The sequence below is a fragment of the Phalaenopsis equestris genome, unplaced genomic scaffold (genome assembly GCF_001263595.1).
Source record: "Phalaenopsis equestris unplaced genomic scaffold, ASM126359v1 Scaffold000399, whole genome shotgun sequence".
Lineage (NCBI taxonomy): Eukaryota > Viridiplantae > Streptophyta > Magnoliopsida > Asparagales > Orchidaceae > Phalaenopsis > Phalaenopsis equestris.
In genome coordinates this window covers 816769-839678 of record NW_018164841.1, presented here as the reverse complement: position 1 = coordinate 839678, position 22910 = coordinate 816769, and the positions used below count along the sequence as shown (strand labels likewise).

The 22910-nt window shown below is 36.0% G+C and overlaps 1 protein-coding gene across 1 annotated transcript in view; it reads right to left on the bottom strand.

Moving 5' to 3' along the window:
* Positions 1-22910, bottom strand: part of LOC110026757 (auxilin-related protein 1-like) — a 44775-nt gene that overhangs the window by 11620 nt on the left and 10245 nt on the right. The window contains exon 7 of the mRNA XM_020727858.1: positions 19806-19982. Coding sequence (XP_020583517.1) covers positions 19806-19982 — 177 coding nt within the window. The remainder of the gene's footprint in view (positions 1-19805; positions 19983-22910) is intronic.

Below are 22910 nucleotides of genomic sequence, written 5' to 3'. Positions count from 1 at the left end.
GTACACTAAGTTGGTAAGTAAATTCCAATCCATTTAAGACCAACAATTCTCCTAGGCGCGTGGGTGAAAAAACTAACCCAAGTTTAGAAGAACCCCTCATTATTAAAAAAGTATATGAAAGAGGTTTTTATTAAATTTGTGTGTAATATATATATATATATATATATATATAGAAAATCATGGGCAAGGTTTTTATTAACAAATTGGTACGCACCTTACCAATTTGTTAGTTGGCTCCCTTCCGACAACTAGAGGCAGAGGAAGAACTAAAGTGGGACGTCCCTAACACATTTGCGCCTGTTTGTGGATTTTTGGTGTTTTATTTTTATGTATCTTTGCTTCTTTGGATTTTTGTGTGTGTTGTATTGTGTGAGTTGGGTCTTCTTTTAGGTCATCTCATACAACCTATATGTACTTTTTCCTCTTTAATATATTTGTCATTGGGTTTTTTTAAAAAAAATAAAAATAAAAACAAAATATATACATCTATATTTTTTATTATTAACTAGAAAGAAAGATACAAATACAATGTGTTGAAGGGCCCAAACATGGCACTCTGTTCACACCAAAAATCACAAGTGATTCCAAAATTAGAAAATACAAAAAATACAGTAGAAACATAATGAAAAAGCATAAAAATGTTGAAATACAAAGTATCAGGTGGCTAGAGAACAACCCAATTTGATTTTGCCTCTGCCTCTAGTTCTAAGGAATTTGCCTCTGCCTCTCTCTGCCTCTAGTTCTAAGGAATGAGCAAACTAATAAGTTGGTAAGATGATTGTCACTACCAGTAGTAACAAATGTATCATCCAATATGTTCCCTAACTGGAGTCGGCCTCCATTCTTCTTCTTCCTCCTGGAATAGACCTGTCATTCCTCTTCCGAAGATTGGCTCACATGATCTTGGTCTAAAGTGTGTTGGAGATGTGCAGATTAGATGTGCAGATTGTTGAACATTAGAAGCAACATATTGTACCTGCTGATCTGCTATTGGATCAAAGGAGCACTCTCGTGTGTCTTGGCATGTAAGGGAGTCTTTTTCAATAACAGTCGGTGAGATAAGCACAACTGGATCTGTAGTTGTAGTATGTTGTTCTTCTTCAGGAACTGCGGTGTTGGGAAGAGGATCGGGTTGCATCTTCTCAACAGGGATAATAGGTGGTTGTTCTTTAGTGATATTCGGCCTTAGATGAGGATGCAAACGATAGCAAATAGTAGAGTTATGACAAAACATACTACAATGAGAGCAATAAGAAGGGTGAGGTTCGATTTCAACATTTTACCAATACTCATTGTGAGTGGTTCCAATCCACACCTCATTCAGAGCTGGTTGAGTGATATCCCTCTGGCTGCTATCTTAAAATTTGCTATACATGCTAAGTTATGCAATTATGTAGCTAAATAAGTCCAAAAGTCAAACAATCCTCACTAGGGCTATAAATGAACCAATGCACTCGATGAACAACTCGAACTCAGCTCGATTATGACTTGATCATGTTCGTTCAAATTAATAAATAAACAAGCTTGAACAATTTTTAAAAGCACGGAGCTCAAATGAACTAAACATGAACATAATTGAACTTATTCATAAAAAAAACTTGTTTGGTGTTCAACAAGTAACTCATTAAATACTCGATATTAGGTTTGATGATAACTCATATTATATATAATATATTATTTTAATAAAAATTAATTAACTATAATTTATTTAATTGTAGATTTAATAATTATATTTTATTATATCAATAATATTTTTTGATTAATTATTAATTATATATTTATTTTATTAAAGTTTAGGTGTTAGATATGAAATGTCTCTTAAAATTAACTTTAAATCCTAGCAAACCTCTCATTTCCTCTCGCCTTTCACAGTATCGCGTCTCTTGGTTTCGCTTGAAACATACGAAAATGTGAGTTATTAGAGTGTGCAAGCATCAAATGCAACAACGAGATCATTTTGTGCGATAATTTCTGAAACTCTAGTCTCTTGTATCTCCCCTTCCCACTTTGCTCAAAAATCCTACCTAATTAAAAAGTGATCTTGAGAAAGTGCAGTATAATTATTATAATTTATATATGATTAAGAATTAGAATGGTGCAACAACTCAATATAAAAGACATTACAAAATTGTCCAAAAAAGCTAGGAAAGGAACAAGTGCATATAACTATGGGAAAACCAACACCTACATCTGAAAGTGGGAGTTGGGTGCAAACTTGCAAGTAAGATCATGTTAAAATATAAGAGATTACATCCCATATGATCATTGTTCACGAGTTCTCTTTCATTTTTACGGAGTTTATAATAAAAAAAATTAGTATGTACGATCAAATTTATAAAATTATTAATTGAAATTTTTATATGAAAATTCAAGTACTAGTTTAAATTTTTAGCTTGTTCAAATACTCATTCACTTGTCATAAACAAATCAATTACAAATCAAATTCAAACATTGAAAATTTTAAACAAGCCAATCTTGAATAATATGTAAAAGCTCAACACAAACTCAAGCAAAATATGAACAACTTATAATTATACCAGGACAAGCCCAAACCATAATATACTCGGCTCGGTTTGGCTCGATTATAGCCCCAATCCTCACTGTCTCAATAAGCTCTTGCATTTCAATTCACATGGACAGCCTTACTTAAAAAGTTAAAGGAACAACCCATAATCCCAGTAATGCAGCAAGCTCAAGAGGCCAAACTGCTTAAATTATTTTCCTTATACATATAAAAGGGTGAAGTTTGTTGCCTTATAAAATTCTTGCCTAGTTAGGCCTAACATTGCAGGTAGAATCCTAAAAGCTGATTGACAGCTCATGTTTTTAACCAAACATAATTGCACGTGGTACTGATAAGTTCATTCAGCTCACACAGCTAAGACTCGGTATCCTTCTTGATTTAACAGCTTCAAAGGCTAAGCTTAAAAAGTATAAAAGACCTAGCCTTAATACTAGGTCATGGTTTAACAAGCCCATAGGCTAAACTATTGAAAATTCTCAACTCGTAAGCCCAAGGTGCCAAGATGTCCTGCAAATTCAATAAGCCCATAAATCGAATAAAATAAAAAGCCAAATCTTAAGCTCAACAAGTCCAAGAAAAGAGCTTGAACATTGAATTACAACAAACATATGAAAATTCTCGGTTCATAAATATAAGGGTCTGTAAAGCTTGTTGATTCAATTTGCTCCAATAATCAAATTGATACGCAAATCTCAAGCTAAACAAGTCAAAAAGATCAAGATTTAAGAAAAACTCTCTACTCAATAAGCCAAAGGGCCACATTTGTGAATTTTTTTAGATCTGTAAAGCCTAAGAGTCAAACTGGTGATATGTTCAACTCACAAACCCAAGGATCTCGCTGATTCAACAAGCTCCTTAAATTGAATCAACACATAAATTTCAAGCTGAACAAGTTCGAGTACAAAGCATGAACATCAAATTCCAATTCAACAAACTTAAGGTAAGAACTAGTAAAAATTCTCAACTCATGAACCTAAGAATCAAGCAGCCATATTAATTTAACAAGTTCTACTAGCTGAATTGACATGCAATCCTCAAGTTCAACAAGTTTAAAAGGTTAGGCTTAAAATCAAAATTTCAATTTAACAAGCCCAAGAGTCTTAATTGGAGAAAAACCTCAACACACTAGCCTAAGGAACCGAGCAATTTGTTTGGTGCAATAAACTTTAAAAGTGAGATCAATATATCAAATATGAAGCTGGACAAGTCTAATGAACAGACTTGAGCATTAAAAACCATAAAAAATCTCAAAACTCGCAATGCATGTGGTATAAATGTCTGTCACATTCGTTGGGAGGCATTTTGTTCGTCCTAACATTAGGGTAAATTAAACTTAATGTGCTTAATCAAGTCTCAACTAGCTTACTTAAGAGCTAATCATTAAAATTGGATCCAACTATTGTTCTCCATTAAAAGATATTCATTTAACTTTAATTTGAGGAATTATAAGCCTAATTAATATCCCAATTTGTGTATTGAAATTGGTCGTATTAGTTTCTAATCAAGTTGAAGAAATTTTAATAGTTTTAAGCTTAAATGAATTAAATAAGAGATGCAAACCTTAAAGGATTGGAGAAGCACCAGTTCAAATCAAATAATATATTCTCTACTTTAATTACACATGTAACTCTAAGAGCTACACACATAACAAATCCTCCCTCAGTAGCAATGCTTGCCACTATGCTTCTCTGGCCACCTTTGTCAACTACTCCTTATGATTCAATGAAGTTTTATTCCCGAGCCTCAAGCTCTTACTGGTTCCACAATTGCTCAGCTGACCCCCTCGACTTGTCCATCTCACACATCCCTAATTTTATCCCTCCGAAAACTCCTATACTTGATCCCTCCCTCCGCACTCTCAATACTTCTATACTATGTGCCAATCTCCCCCTACATGACTCGACCTTAACTCCCATTCTTTTTGCAGTCAATACACTAGCCACTGCTCTCGTTTGCAAACTACAAGCCACCCAAACCCAAAACAGTCCCAAACATATAAATCTACACACTTGTCTTGTGTATGTGACCCCTTATGGCATCTACCAAAGCACGCCAAAAGGCCAACTTGACACAAGAAAATTATAAAAAATTTAAGAGATGGTATATGTTTGCAAAGTTAATTAATGTATCTCTTGAACCTCACCAACTTTGATAGTTGCCATGGTGTAACTTGTAGCCTTTGTTGCAACGTAAATCAAATTGCGCTTCACCATGATATTTTTGAGAATACCTCATAGCCTTTTTGACATGAAACATTCTTCAAAGATCAAAGGAAATGATGCCCAATTTTCTGGTTACCTCATGTGTTTCAAAGCATAAGATTTAATTTCACTTTCACATCTTCCAAAGGCCCCCTCACTGTGCAAACCCCATGCAAGTTTGCAAAGTAAATAAAATGAGCTCCAACATGATATTTTCACACATACCTCGTAGCCTTTTTGACATGAAACAATCTTCAAAGATCCAAAGGAAATGATGTCCAATTTTAGCCCCATTTTTTTGGTTACCTCATGTGTTTCAAAACATAAGATTTAAATTTACTTTCACATCTTCCAAAGGCCCCTTCATTGTGCAAACCCCATGCAAGTTTTCAATTTCTACAAATAACCTTAAGTGTGGCCTTTTGCACGTGCATGACAAAAGCTACACTAAAGATGATAGGTAAAATCTTCTCAAACTTCATCTTTCTCTTTCTTAAACAACAATAAATTAAATCGCGTCAACCCACCATGGCGTCTACAAAAGTGCATTCCATGGTTCTTCTTTAAACCAAATCATATTGTACTCCATTGTGGCATCTACCAAAGCACACTTCATGGCCATCTTGACACAAGAAACTTATAAAAAAATTTAAGAGATGGTATCCGTTTGCAACCTCTCTTAAACCTTAATAGCATAAATCACATTGCACCAACTTTGATAGTTTCCATGGTGCATCTTGTGGCCCTTGCTGCAATGTAAATTGAATTGTGCTCTGTCATGATATCTACGAGCAAACCTCGTAGCCTTTTTGACATGAAGCATTCTTCAAAGTTTAAAGAAAATGAAGTCCGTTTTTTGTGCCAATTCTCTGGTTACCTCATGCGTTTCAAAACATAAGATTTAATTTCACCAATTGACCTGATTAGAGTTGAGTACTAATTGATTAGCCGATTGCAATAAGTTCATAGACATGGCTAATCAAAATAAGAAAATCTTAGAAAGCAATTAATTAATCAGATTTAAACAGTTTGCCTCATGTGGTTCAATGAGACTAACGATTATTCATCAAGAGTAAAATCAAAACAAAAAGAATAACTAAAGCATTAACCAAGCTAATGCAAAATCAAAAGAAATTGTGAGACAACTTCAGCAATAAATCCACAAAGAATCAAACTCTCGATCAAAAAGAACTTCAATTCATAATGTATTTGATTTGCGCAAAGACATTGATATCCATACTAATGCTTCAGAAAATCATGCTCGCACAGTTAACACATCTGAACCAGAAAATACTTTGGAATACATGTCCATAAATGTCTCGCATGCACATTTTTAAAGTACGCTCGTAAGCATGCTAATTCCTAAAATAAAAGGAATGAAACGTGTTATTGCGCCTTGAATTTTTAAATGGTCTCAAATGGCAAAGGACTCTAATAGGCCCTTGACAAATCAAAATACACATAATAAACTTATAAGGTAACAAAATCATCGAATTAACATCTGAAATCCTAGATTACTATGATATCTACGAGGTTATAGCTCAAATACAATCAACATTGGCTCAGTTGATCAAGCAAACAGACCAAAATTTTGAGTTTAAGCTTACCATCTCCCAATTGATCTAAGGGTTGTGGTGAGTCATCACCACTAAAGAGAAATTAATATGTTAAATTAAAAATAAAATCACACCAAATTAATCAAACATGCCACCTTATCTATATCTTAAGGTTGTAAAGCCTACTATTGGGCTTTCCTCATCCACAAGATTGCAAGTAATAATTTTGCTTTCTAATGGATGCAAGTCTCATCCTGCTTTAATTCAGGCTAGCATAAAGCCAATTAGTCTGCTAAATCAAATTTCAGAGTAAATGTGGATCTTCCAATAGATAAAACAAACTTGGACCAACCACCATGCTAACAAGTCCATCAACAACAACAACAACAACAACAACAAAGCCTTAATCCCACTACGCGGGGTCGGCTACATGAATCCTTTTTCTCCATTGCGTCCTATTTAGTGTCATATTTTCATTTAGTTCTAGTAAATTAAGATCATTTTTAATACAATAAGCCCAAGTCTTCCTAGGTCTACCTCTGCCTTTCTTAACACAAGTCGAATTTAAAACATCTACTCTCCTAATCGGATCATCAAATGGTCGACGTTTAATGTGACCAAACCATCTAAGACGACTTTCTCTAATTTTGTCTGTCACAGGAGCTACACCAACCCTATCACGAATATATTCATTCCGCATTTTGTCTCTAAGTGTAAAGCCACTCATCCACCTAATCATTCTCATCTCGGCAACACTTAACTTATTATTATGCTTCTCTTTTAAAGGCCAACATTCAGCGCCATAGAGCATTGCAGGTCTCACCACCATCTTATAAAATTTTCCTTTCAGTCTTAGCGGTACTTTTCTATCACACAAAAGGCCCGAAGCATTCCTCCACTTCAACCAACCAACTTGAATTCTACTATTAACATCCCCATCTATATCACCATCGCTTTGGACAACGGACCCAAGATATCTAAATCGTTCACACCTTTTAATAATTTGATCACCCAAAGTCACACTTCTGTCACTAGAGCTATTACTACTAAAATTACATTCCATGTATTCAGTTTTAGTTCTACTTAAACGAAGGCCTTTAGACTCCAATGTAGACCTCCATAATTCAAGTTTTTTCCAGAGCTTTTTCTCTCGTTTTATCCACGAGAAGGATATCATCAGCAAACAAGTCCATCAATCAAAGCAAAAAACACTAATTAAAATAGCACAAATCAAATCTCATATTTGTTTTCTAAAAACTTCTTTGAGTCAAGCTGAAACTGGTGAATAACTCACAGTTAAGCATGACTCTGAACTCTTGTTCGTTACATCCTGCAAGTGGCCAAATTTCTTGCCTCTGAAATATTCAGAAAAAATCAGTATGGTTGGCCCTCTGCTGGTAGACAAGTTGATGCTAATCTCGAGACACACATCACATTTCTAAATCGTTTTGCTTGGGTATTTGAAAAGAAGCAATCCATGATAATCAATCATCTTCTCAGAACTTTACAGCTCATAGCCCTCTAATGTTGACATTGGGTCCTTTGTATATTAAAGATAAGGAAACCACAGAATCCAAGGCAGGTTCACCTTCATTATCCCAATAATTCTCCCAAACAATTAATTCACTCCTAAATTTTAAGATGGCCTAAAATTGATCAAAAGAAACCTCCTTAATCAAGCAAAAGTAGTAATTAATTATAGGGATTGGTGTCCAAAAAAAGTCTCAAACTAGATCAAAATATACACTAACACAACACCAACAAAAATATGGTTAATTAAGCATAATCCGCTTCTCCTGAGCTCTTACAGACACATTAAGGACTTGTAGAAAAGGTTCCTAAACAATTAAATAGTCTTGGATATAATAAGGGAAATTATAGTGGAGTTCCCGCACTTTCATGGCAACCAATTTTTTCCGAACAATTCACTCATCATGAAAATAATGGGTGGCAAGAGAAAAAATCACTTGCCTGACTGGCAGCAGCAATCCATCCTCTCACTCCAATCTAAAAGTAAATAACATCTTCCAATCATATTCAGGTTAAAATTACAGTTAGTATAAGCTCTCACAGCAGGATACTGTTGATTTTTGGTCACTTAAAGTGCATTTTGCTTTGACAAATCAGTGATCTCTGTTTCGAGTACGAGGGACTCTAAAACACAACTAGTATGCCTTGAGTCTTCCAGAATCCAGATCTGGGCTGGCTGCTTATCTTTACGATATGATATTTCAAAAAGACTCCACTCCATTGCAAGTTGACAGCAAGGATGTTGAGAGATGTAACTAACATAAAACAGCATATATGTCATCAAAATAAAAACACTTACAAAGTTATTTCAGAGGATTCATAAAGCAGATTCCATATTGTTGGAAAAATGCGAATGATGGTATGATAATATATAAGAAAAAACAAAATATTCAAGGGCGTCATTTTCCACCAACTCTTTCAAAATTAAATTTTTAGCCCAATTAATTTTAATAATTAGATGTAACTTGCTAATAATTCCCATTTATTAATCTTTAACATTGATACCTCACACTAAAAAATGAGATCCATAAAAACATTATCTTGACGGTTAATTTACTCTCTTATATAAACAGCACAAAGATTTTTTTTTTATAGGTAGAAAGGCAGAATCAAAGGAACAAAAAAAAAATGCAAGAAAATGGTAACTAAACAGAGCCTTCTATCCTTGATCTTGCTGAGAGAATGTTGTATGATATGGAATAAAACTATAGAAAAGGTTAATAGAAAGAATGGAAGTGCAACTAATGCTTGGTAAAGTCCTGAAGATATGAGGTTATGTGCAAAAATCAAAAAAGGAACTGCGACAATGTTGCATGATATGAAACAGAAGTGTGAAAAAGGTTAATCGAAAGGATGGAAGTGCCACTTGTGCTTGGTAAAATCCTGAACATAAGAGATTGTGTAAAATTCAAAAAAGGGGAGGTCATGGAACTTGGATATAAAATTAAAGAGATGAAATAACTATCAATAACTAATTAGAATAAAGTTACCGAACAAATGCGTCTACAGGTTCAAATGAAACTTACTATGAAGCACCGACATCTCCAAAAAGAATCTGCACCCGTGTCGGACATGTGTCTGACAATGACACGGCTCCAACATGGGTCGATACTTGTTCAACAATCTCCTAAACGTGTCGGAGTTGTCTGATTAATTTGAAACTTCCCGGACACCTCACAACACCGCTTGTACACGGCATGAAACCAGACACAGGAAGATAAATTAGAGCGGCATTGAAGCAGTGGCAACAAAAAAAATAAAGCTGCGACATTTTGTAGGTCTTACCGACTTACCCTCTAACCATCACCTCGCAATCATGCTCAACACTTACGATTTAGGGTTTAATGGTTGTTTTGATAAATTTGATGTGATAGAGAAAAAATTGAGTGGTCTGCAGGTAAATATGACAAGGAATTATATCTAGATTCTAATGTTGACATATTCCTTCACTGATTAATGCAAGAATGGAGGCATCAGCTCTAACCCCCTAACATTTGAACAAATATCACAAACCGAGTTGGTATTTAGATGGGGCATTTATATACATATCACCGAATTCCTATGTATTTAGTAGATTTGGGTGTGATATATGTAAATTCAGAATATATGTGTGTCATTTATGTAAATGACCCATTATCCTTTATATATATATATATATATATATAAACGCCCAAAGGCTAATTTTATTGAAATTGAAAAGATACATAGAGGTTGTATGAGAGGACCCAAAAAAAGGTGTCCTACCCATACGATACATCAGACACTAGCAACGATACATCAAATACATCAGACACTAGCATCCTGAAAGGATGAAACATGGATAAAATACAAAAAAATAAAACTTGCAGAAAATAAGCTGCTAGGCACGAGCCAGCTTGGTCTTGCCTCTGCCTCTGGTTCTAGGACCGGAGACAGCTAACAAATTGCTGAGTGCGTTCCATTACCCGAAGTTACTAGAGTATCATTCATTAAGTTCCCAAGTTGGGGTGTGCCTCCATTCTTCTTTTTCTTTCAAGATGTGTAAACCTGTCATTCCTTATCCGAGACTGGCTCACTTGATCGGTGTGGTCAACAGATTGTTGGGCATGTAGGAGAGAATGAGCCCTCCAGCTCCTGACTAGCAGTAACAACATTCTGATTCTGAAGAGATGGTAAGCATGTCCCTTCAACACCTGAAGCATCCTGAGGATGTGGAGCTTCAATACTATCCTGATTATCGGACCCAAGTAAATCATCTGTCAATATATCAGTCGGAAGAACAGAGAGACTATTGTCTCCGGTAGTGGGAGGAGGAGGTGGCATCGTGTCAACCGGTATTTCAATAGTTTGTGGAATGCACTCAGGAGCGAAAAAGAGACAGGTATGAGGTGTGGCAGATCCAGAAGCGTTTTTACTTGAAGGTTTTAAATTTGGATGCAACTGATAACATTGAGAAGGAGAATGTCCAAACATACGGCAGTGGGTACAATAAGTGGTATCTGTTCAAGTTTTGCTTGCTGCCAAAAACCTTGATATTGTGTGTCAATTCATATTTCTCCTGAAAAAGGTAAAGTAATATCCATTTCTATCAAAATTCTGGCTTCTGAAGGCCGAGTTAGATTCACTGTAGGCGTGTAAGTTTTGAGGAGTTTACCGTACACCGTCGCTAAAGCGAAGAGAAGCTCTTGATCAAAAATATGGATCTTCAAACCTAGAAAACGCAGCCAAACAGGAATGGTAGGAGGTTCAATACGAGGTCAAAATCCATCGTCCATTTTAAAACCTTCATCACATGGTTTTCTATTTGAAAAAGTCTTCTCGCAAACAAATGGGTGTAGTTTTTATCATTTGATAGTTGAATAAGAATGTGACGACCATCCAATTTACGGATCCTCCAACCCCCTTTCAGCTTCATTTGCTCAAAGTCCTTTTGAATTAGTTTAAGTTTAGGGTTTCCATAAAGAAACTTACCTAGTAAGAACAGTCGGCAGGGCGCAGCTAGGGTGGAGATCTTTGTCTCAGTGAGAAAGATTGCAGGTTTGTCGTTTTTACGGGAAGCTTTTTTGAGAAATTCGGTTTCAAAATATAAACATTATATATATTGATTAATAGGATAAGGGCTACTACAAGTGTCTCTAACAATCCCATAAAATAAGAGTCTTTATGAACATATATCACCAAATTTGAGAAATTGAGATCAATCGGAGCAGGATGCAACATAGAATTTCAATGTTAATTTTGTTATAAAAAAAAAGTTCAAGGGTACATATTCTAGGTTTAGAACACACATGCTTTGACAATCTGGAATTAGTATTTGAGTATGTCCCAAAGTAACTTCGAAACAAATTTAAGAAATGCAGAAGTAAGATGCTGATGCAGAGCAGAAAAAGAAGAATGTTGTATTTAAGAAGATTCTACTTCCATCAGGGCAAAGTGGCCCTAATCATTTGTGTAACTTTCAGTCAAGTTAGCGTTTGTTTAGAGCAAAAGATTACGATTATGATTACAAGAAAAGAAAAATATCGAGCAATAGTCTTATTGAAAGAGCATTAAATTTGTAAGCTAGAGATCATTTACATAAAAAAAATCACTCAAATGTTCTTTTCTGTAGCTCTTTCATTTCATTTGTCAAAAAATTTATATTATTTTAGTGCGTTCTCATATGCAGCCAATAACATAATAACTGGATATATTACTTCTAGTTATAATTTGTTAACAATAACTTTACTTTAAAAAGAGAGAACACATGTTGAGAGAATGCTTGAGCCTAAAAAGAAGACTTGGAAAGAAAAATGAGTTTTCAGGGTTTGTGATAGTTGGAGAAATGCGCAAAGAAGATCTCTCATTAATTTCGCAGGCGTCAAAGAATTTGGACTCATGTTTATAAAAGCTACTAACTGTGAAGAGACTGTAACGCCCACAAACTGGTCGGTCCAGGAGGGACCGGCCAATTGCAGCACAGCCGCCCCACAGGTGAGTCGGCTTTTGTCGCGAGAAGGGGAGGGATCCGAGCGAGGCACTGAGGAAGGAAAGGAGGGGTGGGGTCCACTTGGGCCATAATCACATATTCAAGGATGAGAAATTAAATGAAGTTTTGAGGGAAGTTTAAAAGGAAAGTTTTCAAATGTTGTATGAGGACTCTATTAAAGGGGGAACCTAGGGTTTGTTTATTTTCATGCATATTTTGTGTGGTTATTGTCTTCTTTCTTATTGTGGTGTTCCTAACGACATGTAGGGTGTGGGAGAGTCGATCCACCTCTCAAAAGTAGATCAACCTTGTATTTTGTTTGTTTTCCGATGATTTTTCTAAGAACAACCCTTATTTGTGTTGCTTTCACCTATCAATTGTCATTTCACCACGGTTTGTTGGCTGATTTTGGTGCTGAGGTGTATCAAATTGGTATCAGAGCATAGATGTTGGTGGGATGACAGCAAATAAAGTTAATGTGCTAGAAGGAGAGATGGAGCAAATTCGAGCTGGAATGGAAGGTTTGCTACCATGGAGGACAGACTTTCTTCTAATGAAAGTCGAATGAATGGTAGATTTGAAAGCATGGGGGAAATGTGGGAGATGATGAAAAAGCTCATAGAGATGCAATCCAAGGTCATGTTGACCGCTCCAACTACAAACCCTAACCAAGGGTTGATCGGGGAATTCCTGGTCAAGTCAAAGGGGAAGAAGATCGAACGAGAAGAAAATAAAGACATCATCTACCTACAAGAGCATCCCCCTATGACTCCAAGACGAGGGGGAGTGGAGAATTCCGATGGAGGGAGATGGCCGAAAATTGGAGAGATGGTAGAAGGGGCACAGAAGAGTATGATGTAGGAATGAGAGAATCGAAAATACGATGCCTATGACCGCAAGAGGGATTTCACCCTAGATACACGGCACAGAGGGGTGATTTCGGAGGGAGAGAAAGCTGGGGTTGAGATGCAAAGGTCGAGAAACTGAAAATGTCCTTCTTTGAAGGGGAAGATGCACGTGGATAGGTGTATAGGGTGGAGCAATACTTTGCGATCAATGGGTTGATTGGCGATCAATGGGTTGACTGGGGAAGCGAAACTCATAGAAGCGGGATTTTGCTTGGGGGGGAAGGCTTTATTGTGCTTCCAGTGGATGGAGGCAAGGTATCTGATACACTCATGGGATGAGTTTAAGGATTGTTTGTTGAAACGCTTCTGAGTCATTCGGGAGGGAGACTTACACAAGCAATTCTATGCACTAACTCAGAATGGAACGATTATGGAGTACCGAGAGAAGTTCAAGCTTTTTTCAAGGAGGTTGAGGGGGATTTCTGCGATAGGCTTGGAAGGGCGACTTCTTGAAAGGTCTGAAGCGCGACATATGAACACTCATCCACCCCTTGAGATCACGTGGATTGAGGGATGATAGAGCTCGCCCAAACGATGGAGGATAACAGACAGGCGAGGAAGACCGACAAAGGCGGCAACACCGGGGGATTCTACAAGAGCACCGTGACAGCCACGACCCCCCAGACGGTGTCATTTCAGAAAGAGATGTCGAAGAAGAAGAGTACCAAACCCCGCCCCATGAGTAATTTCAAGTGTCTCACAGATGCAAAAGTGTGGTACAAAAGAGCCAAAAGATTGTGTTATTGTTGTGACGAGAAATACGCCTCAGGACATCGTTGCAATGGGCATTCCCTTCATGTTCTTTTAGTTCAAGAAGAGGATACAGAGAGTGAGGACTCAGAAGAGGAAGCAGCATAGGAGAAGCATCTGTATTTGGATGTGGTCGAGGTGTCCCTCAATTTGGTGGTTAGATTTACCTCGAATCACACCATGAAGGTGCGGGGATGGATCGGGGAGCAGCTAATTGTGGTTTTGGCGGTTAGCGGGATCACACATGACTATCTCAAATCAGGTTGTGGAGAAGCCAGGGTTGAAGATGATGACTAAAGGGAGCTTTGGCATCATAATGGGGATAGGGAAGGTGGAGAGAAGTAGGGAAATTTGCAAAGGGTTGATTCTAACAATACATGGCCTACAGGTGGTGGACAACTTCTTTTACATTTGGGCAGCACAGATGTGATTTTGGTGATGAAGTGGCTGCGAACATTAGGAGAGATGAAGGTGGATTGGAAGTCCTTGACGATGGAGTTCCAAGTGAAGGGAAGGAAGGCGGTGTTGAGAGGGGATGCTAGCTTATGAAAAATCATGGCATCGCTCAAAATTATGGTCAAGTCGATTCGGGGAGCAGGACTAGACTACTTAATGGAGTTGCAGAGCATTGACGAGGTTCGAGTTGGCAGAGTTTCCAAAAGGGGTTCAGTAGCTCCTACAGCAGTTCACTAATGTTTTCTAGCACCCAAGCGGGTTACCCCATCAGAGGGAGCACGAGCATGCTATTACATAAAAGGAGGATTCCCATCAACGTCAAACCATACAGTTACCCCCAAATTCAGAAATATGAGATAGAAAAGCTGATCCTAGAGATGCTCGAGGTTGGGATTATCAGGCCTAGTGTGAGCCTTTTTTCCAGTCTCGTCCTGTTGATAAAGAAAAAAGATGGTAGTTGGAGATTATACGTGGACTACTAAGCTTTGAACAAGGAAATGGTGTTGGACAAGTATCATATTCCTGTGATTGATGAATTATTCTATGAGCTTTATGGGACAGTTATTTTTTTCAAAGATTGATCTGAAGTAGGAGAACCACCAGATCAGGATGAATTCGACGGATGTACACAAGACAGCATTAAGAACACAAGCAAGACAATATGAGTTCTTAGTAATACCGTTCAGCCTCATCAACACACCGACGACATTTCAATCCCTCATGAATAGTATTGTCAACCTTATCTTCGAAAATTTATCCTGATTTTCTTTGTTGATATCCTGATCTACAGTCGTACAGAGATAGAGCGTATGGGGCACCTGAGGACGGTTTAGGAGACATTGAGGGAGCGTCAATTGTATGCCAACTTAAAGAAATGTACTTTTGCATAGTGGCAGGTGGAGTACCTAGGATATGTGATGACTAGAACAAGCTAGTAGTGGATCAGTCCAAAATTGAAGCTATGGTTGATTGGCCCTTACCAAGGAGTTTAAAGGAGTTGAGAGGATTCCTGGGTTTCATCGGTTACTACCGGAAGTTCGTGAGAGGATATGACACGATAGCATGACCACTGATAGAACAGTTGAAGAAAGACAATTTCAAATAAGGAGAAGCAGCAACACAGACCTTTAAACAACTGAAGAGGGTCATGACTAGCGTATCGATAATAACACTTCCAGATCTCAATAAACAATTAAAACGGATGTGTCAGGGTACGGATCGAGCGAAGTGCTCAGGCAGGATCAACGACCAATTGCATACTTCAGCCAGGTTCTTACAGCCAGAGCGAGGCTAAAGTCAGTATATGAGCTAGAATTGATGGCAATTGTCTTGACCATTCAAAAGTGGCGGCCTGTTGGACGACATTTCTTGGTTAGGACATATCAAAGGAATTTAAAGTATCTTATGGAGCAACGGATGGTGATTGAGGAGCAATAGAGATGGTTATACAAGCTGCTGAGGTATGATTTCAAGATTTATTACCGACCAAGATTGAAGTACAAGGCAGCTGACGCACTGTCGAGAAAGGTTGAGGAACCCCAATTGACAGCACTATTCAGTACCCTTGGTGCTGGACTGGGTGGCTTTGAGATAGGAGAGCAAAAGGGATGAAGAGTTGAGGAAAATAAGGACTGAATTACTACAGGATCTGAACAATCATCCAAAATATGCATTGAGAGGACAACGGCTGATCCACCAGGGGCTATTCGTGCTACCCAAGTTGTCGAAGTATATCCCTAAATTATTATAAGGGTTTAAGACCTACAGTCTTCTGGCGGCAGAGCTTTATTGGGTGGGGATGCGCAGAGAGGTGAAGGACATTATGGCAAAATATGACGTATGCCAGCACTACAAGTACTTTGACCACAGCACCCATTAGCATTACCGGAGAAGGCTTGGGAAAGAATGATGGATTTTATCAAGGGTTGCCACGGCCAGAAGGGTGATTATGGTGGCCGTGGAATGCTTAAGTACGCACATTTCATTCTCTTAAGACAACCCTACACTGCGGTCTCAATCTGGGATTTAGTCCGTTTGCATAGGGTGTCGAAATTAATTGTATCGGATAGGGAGAAGGTGTTCCTTAGCCACTTCTAGAAAGAGCTACTTTAGTTTGCAAGGAACAATCCTTAAAAGAAGCACCATATATCATCCTTAGACCAATGGACAGACGGAGGTTTTAATATAAGTGTGGAGACATACATGCGTTGTTTTGTATCTAATACAGCGAAGTTATGGGCTAAGTAGATTGCATGGGTTGAGTATTAGTATAATACTTCTTACCACATGTCGCACAGACAATCCCTTTCAAGATATTGTATGGATTGGATCCACTCCACTTGATACATTATGGACATAGCACTACACCAGTTTCAAGAGTTGCTCAGCACTTGGAGGAGAGGTACAAGATACTAGCATAGCTCAAGGGGCATCTTTTGAGAGCTCAACAAATCATGAAGAGAAAAGAGGATGGGCACATAAGAGAGGTGCAATTCAAACCAGAGGACATGATCTACTTGAAGCTAAGGCCCTACTGAAAGAAGACATTGGCCAGAAGGAGAAGCCAGAAACTTTCATAAAGATACTTTGGGCCTTATGAGATGATGGACACATCGTACAGTAGCCTACCATTTGAAGTTACCACCATCCCCTGCATTACACGGACCTTCCATGTATCCCAATAGAGACGACTGATTAGAGATCACACACCCCCATCTACACTAGTTTCGACGCTGACGGAGGACTTGGAGGTGATTCTGGAGCAATTAGAGATTGAGGAAGTACGCCGAGTAAGGGGAGCAAACAAGGATTGGTTAAGTAGAAAGGACTATCAGACTATGAAGCGACATGGGAGCCTTACGAGATGATCCACTAGCAATTTTCATCTTTTCACCTTGAGGACAAGGTACATTTTTTGGAGGGGAGTAAAGTTACACCCACAGACGGACCGGTCTAGGAGGGACTGACCGATTGCAGGCGAGAAGGGGAGAGGCACAGAGGAAGGAAATGAGAGGGTGGGGTCCACTCTTGCCATAATCACATATTCAAGGAGTAGAAATTAAGGGGAGTTTGGAGGAAAGTTTAAAAGGAAAGTTTTCGAATTCAGCAATGAAAATTCTATTAAAGGGGGAACTAAGGGTTTGTTTATTTTAATGCATATGTTGTATGGCTATTGTTTTCTTTCTTATTACGGTGTTCCTAGTGACGTCTAGGGTGTAGTACAGCCGATCTACCTCTAGAAAGTATATTAACCTTGTATCTTGCTTGTATTATGTTAATTTTTGTAAGAGCAACCCTTGTTTGTTTCTTTCACCTATAAATTGTCGTTTTGTCGTGGTTTATTTGTTGATTTTTGTGTCGAGGCGTATTAGAGATATATAAAAAGAAGTTTACATTGCCAAAGAAATTAAATAAGTAATTGTGAGCGTAGATTCAGATAAAGTGGTTCAAGTAATCACTGATAATGTACCTGTGTTGAGAGATACAGAAACATTGATTGGGGCTCAATATCATCAAATTTTTTGGACTTTGTTTTGTTCACAAATTGAACTTAGCATTGATGAATATATGTGCTTCGAAGAATATATGTGTTCCGAAGAATAAAGAAGGAAATTAGACAATTTATGAGCAATGCAACTAGATAGTTGGCATTACAGATAATTTCAATTTTATAAAAAACATTATTATGAATCATTGAATGAGATTATCAATGTTCAATGAATTTGTAAAACTGAAAATGTTGGTCATTGCAGAGACTCATTTTGCATTAAGTACAGTCATGGGCTACAAATAATGGCGATCAGTAAGAAGTGAAATATGTATCGTGAAGAAGATATAAGCAAGAAAAAATTTGTAAGGGAAAAATTCTATGATGATGTGTGGTGGAAAAAAATTAATTACGTTAGTGATTTTACAGAATCTATATATGACATGTCGAGATTGACTAATACAGAGAAACCTTGTCTCCACCTTGTCTACAATATATGGGATTCTATGATAAAAACGATGAAAGGTATTATATCGACACGAAGAAAAAAGAGACAATAAAGACTCTAATTTTTATAAAGTTGCATATGAGATTTTAGTAAAAATATGAAATAAAAGAAACATTTCTCTTCATTGTTTAACTCACTCTTAATTCAAAATATTATTTGAATTGACATTCTTTATTAATCCTAACTTGTATTAATTTTGTCACTTAAAAGTGCATTTTTTATTAGGTGTTACAGTCAAGCTTGGATAAGTGAAACTCCAAATCGTGTTGCTCCAAACAAAGATATGAATGTATCAATTAAGAGAAATAAATGCTTAAAGAGGTGTTTCTCAAATATTGAAGAAAAATAAATTGTTAATTTGGAGTTTGCTAATTTTTTTTTGGATTTAATGTTGCTTTCGTTAATCATGACTCCATAGCTTCTAGAGCTATTATGAATGGAAAGACAATTCATGATTTATGGAGCAAGTTCCCCACAACTGTAAAGTTTAGCTTTCAAATTGTTGGCTCAACCGTGTTCATCTTCTTGTTATGAAAAAAGTAGAATACATATTTTTTTATCAGTTCACTTGAGAGAAATAAAATCACTCCGCAACGAGTTGAAGATTTGATAGTTGTTCATACTTATCTCAATTTTCTATCTAGGAGGAGCCCAGAATACTCTCAGTAGGACACAAAACTATGGGAAGTTGGTGGAGACGCCTTGGCTAGAACGAATGATATTGGATTCTCACAGTTGTTAATCCTTCTCTTAATGAGCCATGTTTACAAACAATGTTTTTCGTTGATGAAGGTGAAGGTGTCGTTGTTGAGGGCAATGGAGCTAGCACAAATTATGACACCACCGTTGAATGTATTAACTACAATTAGTGATAATTATGTTGTTATATTTAGACATTTTGCCATACTTTGCTTTAATTTATTATGGATGGCATTGGTATTAAATGTTTTAATAATTTTTTGATATTTTGTATATAATTTTGATATTGTAAAAAAATAACTTTTAAGAATTTATCATTATAAAATTTTCTTAACAATTGTATTTATTGTTTTGTGACGTCTTTAATAGAAAATATTAAAAATATATATTTATATTAGTAATTTATTAAAAAGATAAAAATGTGTTTATGTCGTATCGTGTCCCTATATTTTGTAATTACGTCGTGTCGCCGTATCGTATTGTATCGTGTTTGTGCTTCATAGGAAACTTATTAGTAGATCATCGGTTGATGTCATTTTAAATTTGATGTAAACAATTTTTTTTTCCTCTATGTATTGATCAACAACATAGCATTGATTGACTAAGATTCTGATATGCCTGTATAACAAAAAGAAATTTAAAAGCTAAATGTAATCTAGCGAGTAAGAAAAACCTTGTTTGCAATTATTTAAAAAATATACATAATCGCATTGAACTTGATTTAGATCAGAGAATGTACCTTGAGGAGATCAAACACCTTCTCAGCAATATACTTTTGCTGAAGATTTGCCCCCTTCTGTTGCACCTTATCAGGATGAATACACAAGGTTGCTTTCCTATAAACCTTTTTAACAGATGCAGCTGTAATCAAATCTGTTAAAGAGACAGGTTGCCACCCACATTCTGGCCAAAGTACCTATTTGAAGATTTAAAAATATATATATATATATATTTAGAAGATATTCAAACGCATTTAAGTGAATCAGCAATGCAAGTACACATGGGATAAATAAACAGTGTTCCTCTCCTTCCTACAACAAATGCATTAATAAATTGAAAAAAAAAAGATCTTTAGTAAGTCCAAATAAAATGCAATGAAAAGGCTGAGAATTGTAGATTCTTGGTCACCTTATTTGTCATTAGTTTAAATAAAAATTATGACAAAGATTTCAAATTTAACACAGAGAAAAAATTTTATTTCAAAGTAACAAATATTCACGAATTTTCCTCTAAGAAAACCTTTCTGCCCAGCTGTAAATCCCGGATAAGCCTTTTGAATTAGGAGCCTACCCCTGCTGAAAAGAAATTAGCTGTGCTCTTAAGAAGCAAATATAGAAAAAGGTTCCGCTGGTAAAGAGGTGGTTTTTTGTGCTCAAGGCACTGCTTTTTGAGTTACTCCCACAGCCCAGCTCATTCATCAGTCAAAGATACTTTCGAAGGTTTGTGATATCCATAATTGCAACAAGCAGAAAGTGTTCTACAACTATTGAGTTAATGGCTACTTCATTGAAATAAAACGATTCATGATCATAAATTTTCAACTGTTCAGACTAACATCAGCAAATCATAGAACTCCCTCCCATATAATGTGTTGAGCTTATTTTCATTCAATTCATGAGTTCAGTGATTTTTTTCTTTTTATAAAATCTTATACATAGTAAATTCTAAAAAATCAAAGATGGACTCTGAACTATCTTTTTCCTTCTCATAAGTTTGGAGCAAATTTTATTTTCTTTTATGGTGATTACTCGAGATTTAGCAATTGTTGATCACTGTCCTTGACTTACACATTTAATAGTTTTCTATGTAGTACCTCTCTTTAGTATTACCATTATTATTTTAAAAATTTGGTTATTGAATGTAAATCAATTTCTAAAGTTGAAGTATTTCCGGTTTATAATAGGTTTGTCAATTAAAAAATGAAGATCCCTTTGTTCTTGAATATCTAACAGAGAAAAATCAAAATCAAGTGCAATCAGTGTACATGCATTCTTAATTATCATTATGTATACTACTATTAAAAAAAGGCTTCCTATACCATCACTAGAAAATCTCAGGCATTCAAAAGATACTTAAAATCAAGATCATCCAAATCTTTTATTTTAAATTTTAACTTTACATTATATCTTATTCATTACTTTTCTCTCCAGATAATTTAAAATGTTCCCAAATTCAAACAATTCAACATAAACTTTTAAATTACATTTTGCCCATCAAATTTTCTCTCCAAGATACCCACGATTAGTGATGCTCTCCCATGCTTCCCATGCCATTCAAGCCTACAAATCTATGAGTAGGCAGCGACAGTCTTCATTTCTTTTCCTTTGCATACAAATTTATGTAAAATTAGAAAAATAAGGGTTTATCCTTGAGTGCTTTTCAGAACATATTACTTCTTATAAGATGGCGTATAACAGCCAACATATACTATCTTTGCAAAAAAAATTCATAAACTTGTCTGTTAATTCTTTAAATTAGAAAGGATAAATCAAGAAATAATTATATTAGAGAAAAAGATTGAGTAATATCTACAGAAGATAAGATAATTAAAAATAAACATTTATTTTTTGGACATATACAAAGAAGAGCAGAAAAAACACGCATTATAGCTTAAATAAAATTTTCATGTGCCTGTTTGTTTTATTATAAAAACCTAAAAAGGTCGAATAATCTTTCATTTTAAGGTAACTAAAATAAAATGTGTTCATAATGATTTCAAACAATCATTTTATTGCTTCAAATAACACTAAAAAAAGGGTTCAGAAAATTAATATGGCTAATGGCTATGACAATGATGATGAAGAATCGTGCTATTGCTTTAGGTGCGCTAGTTTGTTTTATATTTATTTCTTTATAGCGCATTGCATTTGATTGTTTTATAACTATTTCTTTGTAAAACTTTTTATGTTGAAAAGCTCCAAAATTTTCAATATTTCCTAATAACGCATATTACTTTTTCCATACTGATAATCGCATATGTTTATAAGTTTCCTAGGTAGAGTAAAGAAGTTCAATAAATTAATGATCCCAACTTGACTCCAGCTGCCAAAGTGCAGTGAAAAGGATGCCTACAAATAACAAGTGATCACGCATGCTATTTTGAAGAGTATCGGTCTGTCCATGACTCTTTTTGGGCTTTATTGTACAATTTACTTTGGTTATGACAGCTGCTACTGGTGGTTCTTATTTGCTAGCATAAGAACATTTCTTCCACTATTCTTGTTATGTTTAACACTTGGTGCTACTCAAGCGGAAATAGGATGAGGAGATTGGTTCAGCTAAAGAACAGGTTTCTTTTGTTCTTAAACATTCAGATGGTGAGTGTGCATGGAAGCACTCAGGAGAGTTGTTCAGTACAGGGCACGTCAGTTTTATTTAATTTTTTTTCATTTCCAGAATGCTGATCTATTTATGCATCAGAATATCAAGAAAAGAATCTCTGGATTTCTCTATTCCAATTGGCCAAAACCCACAGTCCTGAATTCATCAGCGGAACTATATTTGGCTGTAAACTGGATTAGATATATTGATTGGTGGAAATGCAGATGTTGCTGTAATACACATGATAAGGTGCAAGCGCAAAAAAATCCAAATAAATTATACCAAAATTTCAACTTTCTCGAAAATTATCAAAAAATTATTCAATTGCATTTTACTATTCAAAACAATCATTTTGGTATATAGAATTTATAATAATTTTCAAAGACGATAAATTTATAGAATTAATTTCCATTAATGTAGCTCTCAGTAGAATTTTGAAATTCCACTTACCTTTGCATGCATCAGTTAATAATTGAATAGATGGCAGTGTAATAATAATAATAATAATATATATATATATATA